General features: G+C 64.3%; 3 protein-coding genes and 1 non-coding gene across 6 annotated transcripts; 2 read left to right on the forward strand and 2 right to left on the reverse strand.

The window, feature by feature from the left end:
- The first annotated feature begins 231 nt into the window (after window positions 1-231).
- On the forward strand, window positions 232-2,545 carry WFIKKN1 (WAP, follistatin/kazal, immunoglobulin, kunitz and netrin domain containing 1). The gene is made up of 2 exons (XM_012737825.3): window positions 232-402; window positions 999-2,545. Exons 1-2 carry the CDS (start codon window positions 232-234, stop codon window positions 2,478-2,480), a joined length of 1,653 nt encoding a protein of 550 aa, XP_012593279.2. The 3' UTR covers window positions 2,481-2,545.
- Window positions 2,546-2,728: 183 nt separating this feature from the next.
- Window positions 2,729-4,646, reverse strand: METTL26 (methyltransferase like 26). Of its 3 annotated transcripts, XM_012737826.3 has the most exons (6): window positions 4,378-4,644; window positions 4,000-4,162; window positions 3,804-3,863; window positions 3,361-3,428; window positions 3,192-3,270; window positions 2,882-3,114 (listed from the first exon to the last, which is right to left on the reverse strand). In XM_012737826.3, the coding sequence occupies exons 1-6, from the start codon at window positions 4,572-4,574 to the stop codon at window positions 3,067-3,069; spliced, it is 615 nt and encodes a 204-aa protein (XP_012593280.1). In that variant the 5' UTR covers window positions 4,575-4,644; the 3' UTR covers window positions 2,882-3,066. The 3 variants fall into 3 exon arrangements, with proteins under 3 accessions (XP_012593281.1, XP_012593280.1, XP_012593283.1); XM_012737827.3 differs by lacking the exon at window positions 3,361-3,428 and having other exon boundaries at window positions 2,729-3,114; window positions 4,378-4,645; XM_012737829.3 differs by lacking the exons at window positions 3,361-3,428; window positions 4,000-4,162 and having other exon boundaries at window positions 2,918-3,114; window positions 4,378-4,646.
- A 254-nt stretch (window positions 4,647-4,900) lies between these two features.
- Window positions 4,901-4,971, reverse strand: TRNAG-CCC (transfer RNA glycine (anticodon CCC)). Its single transcript has one exon. It is a non-coding gene; the product is annotated as a tRNA-Gly (tRNA).
- A 5,331-nt stretch (window positions 4,972-10,302) lies between these two features.
- On the forward strand, window positions 10,303-15,602 carry MCRIP2 (MAPK regulated corepressor interacting protein 2). The gene is made up of 5 exons (XM_012737830.3): window positions 10,303-10,596; window positions 10,692-10,809; window positions 14,497-14,624; window positions 14,889-14,990; window positions 15,258-15,602. The coding sequence occupies exons 1-5, from the start codon at window positions 10,545-10,547 to the stop codon at window positions 15,326-15,328; spliced, it is 471 nt and encodes a 156-aa protein (XP_012593284.1). The 5' UTR covers window positions 10,303-10,544; the 3' UTR covers window positions 15,329-15,602.
- Window positions 15,603-15,947: the final 345 nt, after the last annotated feature.

The raw sequence follows: 15,947 nt of genomic DNA on the forward strand, positions 1-15,947 counted from the left end.
CCAGGCTGACGCTGGGGCGGGGCCCCGGCCTCGTGGACAGACCGAGCAGGGAGAAACCCCAGAACCCACCTGTTGGGGCGCCAGGAAGAGCATCTGCTGTGGGCTCCAGCCCCGAGACCTGGTGAGCGGCCAGTGGCCCAGAAGGCGGATGCCTGCTGGGGGCTGCGCTCCAAGGGGCCCGCACGGTGGCTGGTGGCCACAGCCCCCCAGTCCCCTGGCCCGGCGGCCCCCATGCCGGCCCCATGGCTGCTCCTGCCTCTCCTCCTCCTCATGGGGCTGACCCCGGGGGCCGGCCTGCTGCCAGGGACTGGGAGCCACCCGGGCATGTGCCCCAACCAGCTCAGCCCCAACCTGTGGGTGGACGCCCAGAGCACCTGTGAGCGTGAGTGCCGCCAGGACCAGGTGAGTGTGGTCAGGGGGCTGGGGAGTCTTGGGGGCTTGGACATGGTCAGCCAGGGGAAGCCCAGACCCCCTGGCCCTTTCTCCCGGGGGCCCCCAACCCTAGGAGTTTGCTTCCTCCTCCCATTCATCATGCTGTTCTGCTGGGCTGTGCCCCAAAGGAGGGTCCCAGGAGACATCTGCCCTTACGAGATCCCTTCCCCACTCCATCTCTGTCTCCTGCCCACCAAACCCACCCCTTCCCTGCTGGGCTCCACTTATTTTCTCAGAGCAGAGTGGACACAGGCCTCTGACCAGGCCAGAAGGCCTGCCCTTTACAGCACCCCCCTGCCCTGGGCCGCTGCCTTCTCATGGCAGGGGCCAGTGGAGACACTGATCCCCCGAGGGTGGTCTGGGGGGCCAGAGCAGTGGGGGACTATGAGCACATCCTCCCTGGCCACTGGTTCCTCTGCCATGGGAACAGTGAAACTTACCTGGGGATATCTGAAGATTCAGCGAGGTCAAACTCAACGACACCCCGATGCAGAGGTGGATGCCCCTGGTGGGGGGAGGGCTAGGAGGGTGCCAGGGCTCCGGCTGACGTGCCTCCTGCCCCCCAGGACTGCGAGGATGCCGAGAAGTGCTGCACCAACGTGTGCGGGCTGCAGAGCTGCGTGGCAGCCCGCTTCCCGGACGGGGGCCCAGCTGCACCCACCATGGCAGCCTCCTGCGAGGGCTTCGTGTGCCCACAGCAGGGCTCCGACTGCGACATCTGGGACGGGCAGCCTGTGTGCCGCTGCCGTGACCGCTGTGAGAAGGAGCCCAGCTTCACCTGTGCCTCGGACGGCCTCACCTACTACAACCGCTGCTACATGGACGCCGAGGCCTGCCTGCGCGGCCTCCACCTCCACGTCGTGCCCTGCAAGCACGTCCTCAGCTGGCCGCCCAGTAGCCCGGGGCCGCCCGAGACCACCGCCCGTCCAACCCCCGGCGTGGCCCCCGTCCCGCCCGCCCTGTACAGCAGCCCCTCCCCGCAGGCGGTGCAGGTGGGGGGCACAGCCAGCCTGCACTGCGACGTCAGCGGCCGCCCCCCGCCGGCTGTGACCTGGGAGAAGCAGAGCCACCAGCGGGAGAACCTGATCATGCGCCCAGACCAGATGTACGGCAATGTGGTGGTCACCAGCATCGGGCAGCTGGTGCTCTACAACGCCCGGCCCGAGGATGCCGGCCTATACACCTGCACCGCCCGCAATGCCGCCGGCCTGCTTCGAGCCGACTTCCCGCTCTCCGTGGTCCAGCGGGAGCCGGCCAGGGGCGGGGACCCGGGTGTCCCAGCCCCCACCGAGTGCCTGCCAGACACACACGCCTGCACCGGCCCTGCCTCCCCACCCCGCGTCCTCTGGCACTTCGACCCTCAGCGAGGTGGCTGCATGACCTTCCCGGCGCACGGCTGTGATGGGGCCGCCAGGGGCTTCGAGACGTACGAGGCGTGCCAGCAGGCCTGTGCCCGCGGCCCCGGCGATGCCTGCGTGCTGCCCGCCGTGCAGGGCCCCTGCCAGGGCTGGGAGCCGCGCTGGGCCTACAGCCCACTGCTGCAGCAGTGCCACCCCTTCGTGTACAGCGGCTGCGAGGGCAACGGCAACAACTTTGAGAGCCGTGAGAGCTGTGAGGACGCCTGCCCCGTGCCCCGGACGCCGCCCTGCCGCGCCTGCCGCTTCCGGAGCAAGCTGGCACCCAGCCTGTGCCGCAGCGACTTCGCCATCGTCGGGAGGCTCACCGAGGTGCTGGAGGAGCCCGAGGCTGCGGGCGGCGGCATTGCCCGAGTGGCCCTTGATGACGTGCTCAAGGACGACAAGATGGGCCTCAAGTTCTTGGGCACCAAGTACCTGGAGGTGACACTGAGCGGCATGGACTGGGCCTGCCCCTGCCCCAACGTGACAGCTGGCGACGGGCCGCTGGTCATCATGGGCGAGGTGCGCGATGGCGTGGCTATGCTGGACTCCGGCAGCTACGTTCGCGCTGCCAGTGAGAAGCGCATTAAGAAGATCTCGGAGCTGCTCGAGAAGAAGGCCTGCGCGCTGCTCAACCGCTTCCAAGACTAGCCTCCCTTGGCCTCGCCCACTCCCGCCCTCCTGCCCTGTGGAATAAAAGCCGTCCCCTTGCCCCAACCTCCAGGCCTGCTGGTGCTGGTCAGGGTACTCTGACCCCTCCAGGTGCCCGCACCCCAGTCCATTCTCCAGCTGAAGCATTGCCACCAAGTGGGGCTTTGGCCCTGGTGCAAGGTAACCAGGCGCCAGCTCACCCCAGGGGACCTTCTGCATCCCCCACAGCCTCTCTAGGAGAACAAGCAGGGACCAGTCCCATCTCACATCAGCAGCTGTCCCTGGGTTCCCCTCCAATGCCCGAGCTCTAGACGCAAGGCCCAGGAATCCCCCAAGCCCCGACCTCCTCTGTCCCCCCACCCCCACGAGGTGCTCCCAGGAGGTGGCATGGTGGACACCAGAACAGGGCAGCAGAAGCACTTTATTCTGAGGCAGGCTGGGCCTGGGCAGCCCATTGGCTGCAGCCAAGAGCCTAGACTGGGTGGGGCTGGTTGTCCCCAAGGCCTGGCCCAGGGGCTGGTGGTCTGGGTTTGTGCCCCACAGAGCCTTTGGCTGGGATGCAGGCATTCAGGATGAAGGAGAGGGGTCACTTTTTCCGGAAAATCAAGCACTTGTTGTTGGCAGGCATGTCCACCTGGAGAAACATTATGCTGGAGGAGCGGCCCTTGGACCGCAGGGAGGCCACCTGGGCCCCCAGCCCTCCCCACCTACCATCCTTTCCAGGAGCAGGCCACTGGCCCGGCCCAGGTCCCCCAGGAAAGCTGTATCCCGAAGCCCCCACTCTGGGTTCCTACAGGAAGGAGGGAGACAGAGTCATGGCCTCAGGGGGTGCTCAGCCCACCTGCCCTCCAAGCTGGGCCCCCTCCCACCCACCTCTGACCTGCATCTGAGGGTCAGGTCAAAATCCACGTTGCTCTGGGGAGAGATCTTCCCATCGACAGCATAGGGCTGTGGGGACAAGGGATACGGCCACTGGATGAGGGTCAGCCATTCCCCAGTGGGCCTTGGGACAAACTTGCAGGCTGGGCCCAAAGAATGAAATTGACATAGCCCCTTCCCTGCCCCAGGAGGGAGACAACCAGGAGGGTACAGAGAGACTGGCTGGTGACAGGCTGGTGACAAGGAGGGGGGAGGGCCTGAGTCTGTTCAAATGTTGGTGACTGGTAGCCACAGGAGGGTCCTTGAAGAGGAAGGAGGCTGTGCCCATGGCTAGCCAGAGCTCAGACGGGGGCCAGGCTAAGCAGGGAGGCAGGGAATCCGGATAGCAGCAACGCCAGTAGGAACAGGGCTGGGGGGGTAGGAGGCCCTGGCAGGACTACTCACTCCATAGGTGATGAGCAGAGCCTTGGGTTTGAGCAGGTGTCCCGCTGCTCTGAAGAGCCCCTGAGAAGGGGAGATAAAACAGCAGTGAGGCCCCTCCCCCAGTCCCTTTTGGAACATGGGGTGAATCTGCATCCCTGCTCCCCCCTTAGCGCAGCAGCATGGCAGAGAGTGGCCTTGCCCGGCTCTGCCCACAGACCTCCGTGCACTCCACCGGACTGATGTGCATCATGTTGATGCAGAGCAGCAGGTCCAGCGACTGCGGCAGGATCCCGCCCCACTGCTCCCAGTGCCAGGTTACGTCCAGGTACAGCGGGGCCTTCACGTTGGACAACCCCTGGGCTTGAGTGGTGGCCAGGATGCTGGGGGAGGGGAGCGCACGGTGGGGCCCAGTTTGGCCTGGCCCGGAAGCCCGCCCACTTTCACAACCCAGGTGTCCTGCCCGGGCGCCCCGGGCTCACCCCGTTCCGCACGCAGACCCGGGCCGCCCTTTCCTGCCAGGGCTGCTCGGGGAGGGGCCTAAGGCGGTGCGGGACCCGGACGGCGGCTCCCGGGGCTCACCCTGCCCCGGCCGCACCTGTCCAGGCAGCGCTGGTCCACGTCAGACGGCTGCCACTCGGCGTGGGGGAAGGCCTGTGCGAAGTGGGCCGCGTGCTGGCCGGAGCCCGAGGCCACCTCGAGCACACGGACGCCGCGCTGGGCAGGGTCCACGTACTGCCGCAGCACGCTCAGGATGGGCTCCTTGTTTCGCTCGGCGGCCGCCGCCACCAGCATCGTTGCGGCCTCATCCGCCCCGCCTGCGGCCCGGCGCGGGGCACGCCGGGAGCTGTGGCGCGCTGGCTGCGTCACCGGCCGGAGCGACTACAACTCCCAGCAGGCTGCGCGCCGCCCGCCAAGGCGCCGGCAGCAGCGCCTGGGCTGCGGTTTCTGGACGACTCTGGGCTCCATCTCCCGTCGCCCGAGTTTTCGCTTCACTCGCCGCTAAGTTGGTGTCGCTCGTGCCGCACCAGAACCGGTGCCTCCCGTGTCGGGGTCGTCTCTCCTCTCCCCTGAGAGGGGTGGGACTTCGTTTTTGAGATGGGAAAAGTCAAAACGTTGCCTGCGCCGCCCGGGAATCGAACCCGGGTCGCAAGAATGGGAATCTTGCATGATACCACTACACCAGCGGCGCCGCTGCGTGGCTGTGCGCCCGCGCGCCTAGGATGTGGTGATGCGGCCGCCGCGGGAACCCGGGCCGGCGGGCTCTCGCGGGCGTTCCTGGCGTCTTCCGCCTGAGGGAAAGAAGCGGGACGCGGCTTTGTCGACGGCCTCGCCACGGACTCCGCGGACGCTCGGGGCGGTGGGGCGGGGGCCGCCCAGCGGGGCGCGGGGTTCTCTGTGACGCTGAGGCGAGCAGCGCCAGCTCGGGGTCCAGGGACAGCCTGCGGGGTCGGTGACCCCTGAGGTCACCCTGGGGAGCTGCGACTGTGTGGCCCGGGGCGCCTCCCTGCTTGGGGCCCCATCTCGGAGGGGCGCCTGTTGGAGAAAACGCCGAGGGCCGTGCTCCGCGGTCAGGACCGGCTTAGCCCCTTTGCCGGGGGGTCTAGAAGAACGAGGGCCCACCCGGGCGTCACTCCGGCCCCCACCCGGACTTGAGGCTGCGTCGCCGTGGAGAGGGGTGCCCGAGTCAGGCGCCCAGCGTGGCTGTGCGTAACCAGGGAGGCCCAGACCTGGGGTTGGCCGGCGTGGACAGCCCCCTGAGCGGGCGCTGCCGTCCAGGGTTCGCAGGGGCTCTGACCGGGCGCTGCAGCTTTCCCCCTTCCAAGCCCCAAGCTTTCTTCACTTGGGTCACCTTGGGAATCACTTGCTCCTGGTTTGTGCACTGAGCATTTTCCAGTGTCCAGGTCGAGGGAGGTGAGGCGAGGCCTCCCTCGATGCACATCCCTGCTCCCAACCCCACCTCCAGAGAGGTCTCAGCACCCAGGTGTCCCCTGGGACACCCTGGGCACAGAGCAGGGGGCCCGAGATTGAGCTTCCTGCTCCCCTTGTTGTTTGGAGTTGCTTTAAGGAGCTGCCCACAGTGCCCAGCAGATGATGTCACGTGTAATAGTATTTGACACCTGCCCGCCAGAGTTCATTGCTCTGGGTTGGATGCTGGGTAGGTCAACACCTGCACTGGGCACTCACTGAGCTGAGCCTGGAGGGGCTGAGTGGTGGCCTTCGCTGCAGCGAGCGTGTGTGAGCACACATTTTCTGGAAAGTCATGGAGGTGCATCAGACACTGGCAGGGTACCAGGACCCCCTCAGGATATTGAAAAAGGGATATCTAGAAGGGTCCCACAGACCCTGGGTGTCCCTAGGGAGCTGGAGTTGAGTCTGTTGAGGCTGGATCATTGTCGGGCCATAAGTATCATCTCCGGAGGCTGAATTTGGCTCCTAGGCACCCCCTTTAGAGACTTATTTTACACCAGGTAGAAGGTACTGTGGCACCGGCCACCTTCCCAAACAAGTGTTTCTACACATGGTAAAATCAACAGTGCCCGGACAGCCTCGAGTCCTGGCTTTGTGCCGTGGAGGAACACAGCAGCACCTCCTGGCCCTGGCCCCAGCACTTCCTCCTGGCAGGGTCCCCTTGTTGCCCTTCCACCTCCAGGAGCCTCCTGCCCCTGACTTCCTGGGACCTGGCCTATGGGAGGGGCTTAGGAAATGTCTGAGGAGGGAGGGCAAGTCACCTTCCCCCAGGGAAGGGCCTGGGAGCCAAGCCTCACCCACCAGCCTTCCCCCAAAGGGACAGCCCCATGACGTCCAGGGCCCACAGCTGGGGACAGCTTCTCTCCCAGGGTCCAGTCTCATGTGCCCACTGTTCACTGGACCCCCCGCCCCAGCGGGGTCCCATGTCCCTGCGCTCCCTTTCCCAAGCCTCCTCCCATTCCCACACCCACCACCACTTTCCTCCTTATATTTCCTATGGCTGCTGTCAACAAATTACCCCAACACTTGGTGGCTTAAAACAACACATTTATTTCTTTCCCGTTCTGGAGACAGAATTCCATAATAAAACTGTCAGCCTCCTCCAGAGACCCTCCTGTAGAGGAGGATCCTTCCTGCCTCTCGCAACTTCCAGCATATCCAGGTGATTCCTGGCTGCCTCAGCCTTCCGAGTAGCTGGGACTACAGGCATGCACCACCATGCCTGGCTAATATTTTGTATATATATTTTTAGTTGGTCATTTAATTTCTATTTTTAGTAGAGACGGGGTCTCGCTCAGGCTGGTTTTGAACTCCTGATCTCGAGCAATCTGCCCACCTCGGCCTCCCAGAGTGCTAGGATTACAGGCGTGAGCCACAGTGCCTGGCCCTTGTTTTTCTTTTTTTTTGAGACAGAGTCTCACTGTGTTGCCCAGGCTAGAGTGTCGTGGCGTCAGCCTAGCTCACAGGAACCTCAAACTCCTGGGCTCAAGGGATCCTCCTGTCTCAGCCTCCCAAGTAGGTGGGACTACAGGCATGTGCCACCATGCCTGACTAATATTTTCTATATAGATTTTTAGTTGTCCAGCTAACTTCTTTCTATTTTTAGTAGAGACAGGGGTCTCGCTCTTGCTCTGAGCGATCCTCCCACCTCGGCCTCCCAGATGCTAGGATTAAAGGTGTGAGCCACCACGCCCGGCGCCAGACCTCCTTTCTCTTATGATACATGTCACTGCATTTAGGGCCACCCTAATCCAGGAGGTTTTCATCACAAACTCCTTGCCCTAATTATATTTGCAAAGGCTCTTATTCCAAATAAGGTCACATTCTGAGGTCCCAGGGGGCCATGTCTTTTGGGGCCACCATTCAACCAGTGATACCTGGATTTGGGAACAGGGTGAGCAACTCCTAGGAAACCAGGAGGGCGATGGTGGTACACCCAACCAGAGCCTTTTCCTGGGGGCCACTTGAGCATTATAGAAACCCGTCTTCAAGGTCTTCAAGGCTCGGTTGGTCAGAGCAAGGATTTTATTTTTAACTTTTTAATTTTTTTACTTAAGATATGTCATGGACAAGAGCAAGGATTTTAGATCTGAAAAAACCAATTGAGGATGGATGAAAGCTTGAACTTTTTTCACCTTTTATATAAAATTTTAGTATCTTAGTTAGAGACTTTTTCAAGAAGAAAAAAAAGGACTTGGTCATTAGGATGACTGGGGTCTGTGAGGAAAGGGCCTTTTCTTGCCCTGCCTGCTGGGTGAGGCCACTCCAGTCCAGCTGCAGACCACCAGGACCCTGTGCTGACAGCAGGGAGGCTGCCGGCTCCAGAGCACTGCCTCTGGGGGGCTTCCGTCAGTCCAGGGAAGGCCTTGAGGTCACCAGGAGCCGCCACCCCATGCTGGGCTGGCCAGGGTTCCCACCCAACTAGGAGAGCCGGCCCCAAGCCCCACCACCCCTGGAACTGAGCTGAGGCCCATCCAGACCCTGACCTCGCAGGGCCCTCCCCCAAGGCTAGATGATGCCGGCCTCACAGAGGCCCCGGCTGCCTCTGTGCTCAGGCAGCCTGGGAAGGCCATCCCTGGAGACCGCTCCCGCCCCCTGCTTGTGCTCAGGACCTGTCTCAGCTCCCTCTGGCCAGTGTTGCCTTGGGGATCACGGGCCTCCTCACCTGCCCCTGCCCTTTGGCCTGTCAGGGTGTTTCTTTGCCCAAGGTTCCTCCCTCAGAGCCCCTCTTTTCTTTTGAGATGGCGTCTGGGTCTGTCTGGAGGGCAGTGGTGCAATCACAGGTCACTGCAGCCTTGACCTCCTGGCCTCAGGTGATCCTCCCACCTAGGCCTCCCAAAGTGCTGGGACTATAGGTGTGAGCCACTGCCCCCAGCCCTGGGAGCCCTTTTGAAGGCTTCTGGACCCAACCTTTGACCTCAGATGTGGCATGTTGGGGCTGGACATTTGGGCTGTGTGGCTTGACCACTGGTGGTTTATGCAAAGGTCAGGCGCTGCCGGGCTCTGATCAAGTCTGCCTCATCCTCGCTGCCTGCAGTGAATGCTGGGGGTGGGTTCCTTGTGTGGCCCTCAGAGGGCTGTCAGCTTGGGGGTGTGCAGGTCCTCACCAGGGCCTTCCTCCCCTGCCCCCACTCTAACTCAGCAGCCTGTCCCTCCATGGCCCTCAGCACCCTGTCCTGCCCCCAGTGTGTGTGAGTGACCATGCGCAAGGCCACTAGCAGAGGCCAGGCCAGGCTGCAGGCTGCGCAGACACCTCAGCACCATGCTGGCCCTGAAGGCCAGTGGCTCTGGTCTGGTGGGGGAGGGACAGGAGTGGGTGTGGAGGGGGGCAGTCAGTGAGGGGTCAGCTTGGCCAGTGAGGGGCCTTTCTCAGGCCCATGCTCAGGCCTGGACTCCCTGGACATGGCTGGTCTGGGGGCTGGCCACCCCTCCCGACCCCTGCCAAGACCTCCCCACCCCATGTGGGGCATGTTGCGTGCTGTCCGGAGATTCAGAAGGAAAGAACTGCTCCAGCCCTTGTCCCCAGGTGGGAGTCCCTTGGCATCCCCTGGGAGAATCTGTGGTCACTGGACACCCCCAGGCCCTGGCACCAGCACAGACCGGGCCTCCTCAAATACCTGTGGTTGGAGTGCACGCCTGGGGGCCCAGGTGGCAGAGCTCAGCCCTTGTCTCTTCAGGTGGGGGACGTCCAGGATTGAACTCGGGGCCATGCCCACAAGCCCAGGCTGAAACCGGCTAGCGTGTGGTCCTGGACAGCACTGAGCAGGGGTCTTCTGGGATCTGGTTTCTGAGCAGCCCTTGGGCTGGGAGGAAGGAACCCAGAGGCACAGCGTAGTGAGAGGTGGGAGCCCCTGGGTTACGGTGTCTCCCCTGCTTAGTCCTGGCTCCTGGGCCTGCAGCTCCCAGGAGGTGACACATGACACTTCTGGAGCACCGTCCCTGCAGGGTCTTGGGCAGAAACCACTGCTCCACCCACTGCCTGGGAGTGTGGGGGTAACTGCTCCCTGACATGGGATGACTTAGCCTAGGTGGGACTGCCTCCTGCACCTCCTCTCATCCTGCCCTTGGAATGGTGAGTGGCCTGTGCCTCCCTGGCACTGGGGGTGCACCTTGCACCCAGGGTGGGACGAGGAGCTGAGTGCAATGAGGAGCTGAGTGCAACTGGGGGCTCTGAGCCTTGGGGTGGAAGGGATTCGCAGGGCGTCATGTGTCTGCCCAAATCCAGGGGGACAAACTCCCTCTTCTCTTCTCAGACCCAGACCCAAGCCAAGGGTAACCACTCACACTGGCCCGGGCCTCTCCAGGGTCCTTGGCAGAAGCTCCCGAAATCTGAGTGGAAAATCCGAGCTTCCAGGGTCTGCGCCTAGCGCCCCCCAGCACCAGCAGGCTCCCCAACCAGGCTGGCACCTCGCCCTAGGGTCGGAGCCCCGCCCACTGTCTTACCTGGCTTCAGGCAGCAGACAGCCCTCCCAGGCCCCAGGGCACTCCACCGTCCTTGGCCTTGGGCCGCGAGGGGGTGGCGCGGTGGCTTCTGCGGGCTCCGCCCCTGCCTCGCGGCGCCCGCCTGGGCCAGTTTCCCAAAGGGCCCGAGCGCCGCCTCCGCCGCGTGCCCCCGGGTCGGCCGGAACCCGCGCGGGCCCTTTAAGGGCCGGGGGCGTGTAGCGGGCCCGCCCCCTCCCCGCAGCGCCGGCCGCCGGTAAAGTGCGAGCCCGGGCGGAGGGCGCCGGATCCGACCGCGGGCGTGCGTCCGAGCGAGCGCGGGGAGCGGCCCTTCACGCGGGAGCCCGGCGCGCCATGTACACCATCACCAAGGGGCCCAGCAAGCTGGTCGCGCAGCGCCGCACAGGTGGGCCGGGCGGGACGGGGAGCGACGCCGCGGGCGCCGGGGTCTGCGCGCCCAGGGGCGCGGCGGCGGCTGACACGGCCTCCCGGTGCCCGCAGGTCCCACGCAGCAGCAGGTGGAGAGCAGGCTCGGCGAGCTCCTGAAATGCCGGCAGCCCGCGCCGCAGACCGCGCCGCCCCCGCAGGCGCAGCCACCGGGACCCTGGCCCCTGTCGAGGTGAGGCGCGCGTGGCCCCGGCCCGAACCCGGCCCTCCGCGCACCCCGGCCGCCGCGGCGCCGCGAGGGTGACCTTGGGGGAAGGTTGGCGAGGCCGGGCCACATGCTTGGGGCGGGGCGGGCGCGCCGAGGGGGCGGGGTGCGCCGGGCAGCTGGCAGCGCGCGCCCCTCTGCTCTTCCGCCGCACCTGGCTGGGCTCGGTGTGCCCGGACCCGCCTGGCCGCGTGGGGCCCCTGCGGGCCTCGGGCGGGGAGTCGCTGACCAGCTGGATCGCAGGCGCCCTGCGCGACCTTGGGCTGCGTGTTTGCACCCCTTTGGGGCAGACCCAGGTCAAGGTTTGCGGACAGCTGCTCAGGGCGCCGGCCCTCAAGGTCTCCTGGCGCCGTCGTCGTCGCAGAGCTCAGTGGGGGAGAGGTCCCTGTGTCTCGCTCTGGCCTTGCCAGGCCACGGCCCTCCCGCCTTCCACCCCACACGCCCCGGGGCGCGGAGCTCCGCCTCCCCAGCAGGCGCTCCCACGTCCATGTGGCTTCTGCCTTTCCCAAGCAGCGAGTCTGCCCAGTGCCCTCCTGAGACCGCAGGAGGCTCAGTCCTGACCACTTTGACCTCCACGTGAGCACAACCTAGAGGTCACACACCGCCCCAGGGCAGAGCCTTCTACTTCCTCAGCTCAACCACTCCCTAATCTTTTCATTTACATCATGTGTTTCCCAGGCCTCTGGACTTTGCTCTAACCCCACATGGGGCTGGGGGCACCCGGAATCTGGCTTAGGGGGGGCACATGAGTCCTGGTGGCCGTGCTGGGGGGGCCTTGGTTGGAGAGTGTGGGCCCAGAGTGGGGGCTTTCCACACTGAGCGTGAACACCCTCCCTGAGTGGCCAGGAGTTCAGAGTAGCTAAGGTGGGCTGTGTGTTGCTGGGGCACATAGACCCTTGGGCAGGATCCTAGTGAAGGAAGTGGGCCCTGGGGAGGGAGGTGAGCGAGGCCCCAGAGTGTTCCCTGGCACTCAGGCTGAGCTGGGCAGCTGCTCACATCAGCTCTGGTGATCACGGCCACCCTGCCTCCTAGGGGAGGAAACCGGACCACAGGTGCTCACCACACACAGCCACCCAGGCAGGAAGCACCCTCCCACCTGGGGAAACATACTTCCACCCCGAGGCCCCACTGCTGGGGAGGGCAAGGCTGTGGCAGGGTTGGGGGCGTGTCTGGGGAGAAGAGGGGTGTTCCCTGGAGGAGCGCTCAGTGGGCAGGGGTCTCGGTGTTTTCACTAGAGCCCTTAAAGCCCTCAGGAGGCCAGCCCTGGTGTGATGTCTAAAGTCTGCCTCAGCCAGCCAGGTGGGACAGGCAGGAGTCCCAGGGGGCTTGACGTCCCCATCCTGCTGGATGCAGAAGCCCTGGGCAGGGCGTGTGCCAGAGGGGCTTGTGGGGTGGGGCCACCCTCCTGCTTCCCAAGGCCCCCTCCCAGGCCATGGGCTGGGAGCTTCTGGGAGCTGTGGTGCCCACAGCCCAGCCTTGCACCTTCCTGGGGGGCCACTCTCTGTAATACCCTGCTTTTCTTCAAGTTCTTCCTGCCAGGGGTGGTGGGGGGACAATAAGATGAACTGAGATGATATCCATTGCCAAGTGGAAGATAAAATGGGGCCCTGTGATCACCTGACCCCAGGGTTGAGCTGGGCTGGGTGTGCAGGGACCGCCCTAGGAAGGAACCCTGGGCTGAGCCCACGTGGGAGAAGGGGGCGTGGTCTGTGGCTTAGCAAGGACAGGTCCAGGAGGCTGGCTGGGGCCCAGCTTTGCCATCAGGACTGCTGTTAGAACTGGTGCTGCCACCAGAGCATGGTCACGGCACTTGCCTCCCAGCCCCAGTTCCTGGGCTGGATGGGTGGGTGGTGGAGGGGTGTGGGCTGCGGCTGCCCCCGGGCAGCATTCTCAAGAGTGGGTACGGGTTGGCCGCCGTCCACAGGTGCACGCCGGAGCTGGTGCCCTTTCCCCCAGAGAGCAGCCGCCTTATGTAACCGCACCTTCTTGGGCAGGGTGGGCGGGGCAGGAGGGCCCTGCCTGCTGGGGCCCCGTCTCAGCCCTGAGGCTGGCACCCCTGGCCCTGCAGTTCCTTCTCTTTTTTAAAGTTGATACCCAGGCCCGGCGCGGTGGCTCATGCCTGTAATCCTAGCACTCTGGGAGGCCGAGGCGGGTGGATTGGTCGAGGTCAGGAGTTCAAAACCAGCCTGAGCAAGAGCGAGACCCCGTCTCTACTATAAATAGAAAGAAATTAATTGGCCAACTAATATATACAGAAAAAATTAGCCGGGCATGGTGGTGCATGCCTGTAGTCCCAGCTACTCGGGAGGCTGAGTGAGGCAGGAGGATTGCTTGAGCCCAGGAGTTTGAGGTTGCTGTGAGCTAGGCTGACGCCACAGCACTCACTCTAGCCTGGCACTTCCCTCTAGCCTGGGCAACAAAGTGAGACTCTGTCTCCAAAACAAAAAAAAGTTGATACCCAGCCACCACGCTTTCCTGGAGAGTTTTCACCCTTCCAGAGTGGGCATGGTTGCAGGCAAGGGGGCTTTCCAAGTGGACAAACCCTCCTTATTCCCTCCGGTTTGTGGGGAGACTCAGGCAGAGCACAGGTCTGGGAGGGGCCCCTGCCCCCCCCCACCTCCACCTGCACAGTTAAGATTCTCTGCGGCCACCAGACCCTGCCGGCCCTGGGGCTGGCAGGACCCTGCGCCCCTCAAGACACTCCTCTTTGTTTTAGTGCCCCTCTCACCTGAGGAGGAACCCAGAGCGGCGGTGGGGCACCTGAGCCCAGGAAGGCGAGCAGGCCTGCCGGGACCGCGAGTGCCTGGCGGAGTAGCAGGCGCAGCCCAGGACTCCGGCTCCCACCTCCTGCTGTAGGTGCGGGCCCCATTTCCTCCGTGGCCCCTGTCCCAGGCTTCCTGTGTGCAGGGCTTGGCCAGCTGCCGCCGGCTGGGGTGACCCATCCCTGTCCTGGGCCCACCTGGCAGAGACAGGCCCAGTGGCCCCTGGACATTGCGGCGTGCAGTGCCATGGGGGGCCATCTCATTCTGCATTGCCCCTGTCTCGGGCCTGCAGGGAATGGGCTGGGGTCTCAGCTACACTCCTCCCACTTAGGGACTCCCCATCCTGGCACTTGGTGATCACCCCCAGGGACCGGGGACAGCTGGGGAGAGGGAGGGGCCTGTTCTTGTTTGGGTCCGGGTCTTCCATGGCTGGGGGGTGTCATTGGGCAGAGAAACTTCCGTGGGTCCAGGATGTGGCCAAGAACTGCGCCCAGTGGGTGGGGTTGGACAGAGACCTGGTCACGGCTCAAGCCAGAACCGGGACTGCCGGAGGTCTGGCCAGTCTGGGGCAGGGGTGCGGGAGGCAGATGGCAGTACGGGCACCAGCATGATCCTAAGAGGGGCACTTGGTGGACGACCCCCTGCCCAACCATCACTCACCTCCCTGGGGCTGAGGGTAGCGGGTGTGAGCTGCACTGCTGGTGGCTCAGGGCCTGCGGGAGAGAGGCCTGGGCCACCAGCTGCTGCAGGTAGCCACTCTGGTTCAGGAAGTGCCTAGGCCGGCCTGCTCTGGGGATGGTGGTCGTGGCCCAGGGCTGCTCCTGAGGTGTGCCAGGCAGCACCTAGGCCTGGGACAGGTGCTGACCATGTCCGTCTCCTCCCGCTCCTGCAGTTCCGGGCCCAGGCTCGTGTTCAATCGCGTGAATGGCCGGCGGCCCCCTGCCACGTCCCCCTCTCTCGAGGGGACCCAGGAGACCTACACACTGGCCCACGAGGAGAACGTCCGCTTTGTGTCCGAAGGTAGTGAGGGGCCCAGAAGGGTTTGGCCCAGGCCACTGGGTCTCAATGTGGACCTGGGATGGCCCCGGGCCCTCCTCCCACTGCAGCCAACTCCCGGTAGCAGAGAGCTGTGCTTCTCCTTGGCTCTGTGCCCATTTGTCTTGTGACCGTTGAGCAGGCTGCCCATTCCCTGTGCTGGGCTGGAGTCCAGGGTGACCGCCAGGCCCCAGGGCGGGAGATGGGGTGCCAAAGACCTGGCTCGGCCTGACTGCCCCACCCCCACAGCCTGGCAGCAGGTGCAACAGCAGCTGGATGGTGGCCCAGCCGGTGAGAGTGGGCCGAGGCCGGTGCAGTATGTGGAGAAGACCCCCAATCCCCAGCTTCAGAGTGAGCCCCCAACCCTGTCCCCTGGGGAATTTCCTCCCAGACCCTGTTCCCCCAGGGAGTGCCCCCCACCCCTCTGATCCTGACCTGGGCCCCTGCCAGGTTATCGCCCCAGGGGGTTGGGGAGGGGACTCTTGGACCCAATCCCTTCTTCCCGGTGCCTGCTCTGCTTAGAGTCCCCGTGAAGGGTTGGTGGGGTCGGCTGGAGAGGAGAGATGCCGGCTGGTCTGGGGGGCAGCATCACTGCCCAGCCTTCTGCTCTGCCCACAGACTTCGTGCCCATCGACCTGGACGAGTGGTGGGCGCAGCAGTTCCTGGCAAGAATCACCAACTGCTCATAGTGGCTTCCTGGGAAGGAATGCTGCCTCGGTGGACCCTTCGCCAGAAGAGGACCTTGGTGCCCTATCCACCCACTGCGGGCTGGCTGGGCGCCGGCCACACCTGAAGTGCCAGCATTTGGACTTTTGCACCTGTTGTTTCCTTGGCCCAGCTGTTCCAAGCTGCCAGGGGCCAGGGGCCAAACCTGTCTGACCTCAACCCTGCTCACTGTGCCCAGGGACCAGCCCCTGGGGCTGGCAGGGAGGAGCTCCAGTCTAATAAAGTTGAGAAACTGCCCTTTCAGAGTGGCTTTGACTTGGGGGAGTGGGGGTGGGGTTCTCCAGTCCCCAGTGTGGGACTCTGGGCCCAGGTCAACCTGCCCTTGCAGCCTGGTCCCCCAAGCCAGCAGACGCTGCAGCTCTGCCCACCTCAGGTCCTTGGTGTCTCACCCAGCTGTACCCCTGACAGGTGCTGGGGTCCTTGGTCGGCTCCCTTTGCTTGGAAGTATGTGGCCCCAACTGTGCCACATCTGACTCCACTGGTCTTCCTCTCCTGTTAGCATTGCCTGGCGCCATAGCCAGGCCCCAAGGCCCAGAGATGTTAATGCTGTGGGGTGGGGTCCTCACCCTCTAGGACTGGAAT

Source organism: Microcebus murinus, chromosome 19 (genome assembly GCF_040939455.1).
Source record: "Microcebus murinus isolate Inina chromosome 19, M.murinus_Inina_mat1.0, whole genome shotgun sequence".
Taxonomy (NCBI): domain Eukaryota; kingdom Metazoa; phylum Chordata; class Mammalia; order Primates; family Cheirogaleidae; genus Microcebus; species Microcebus murinus.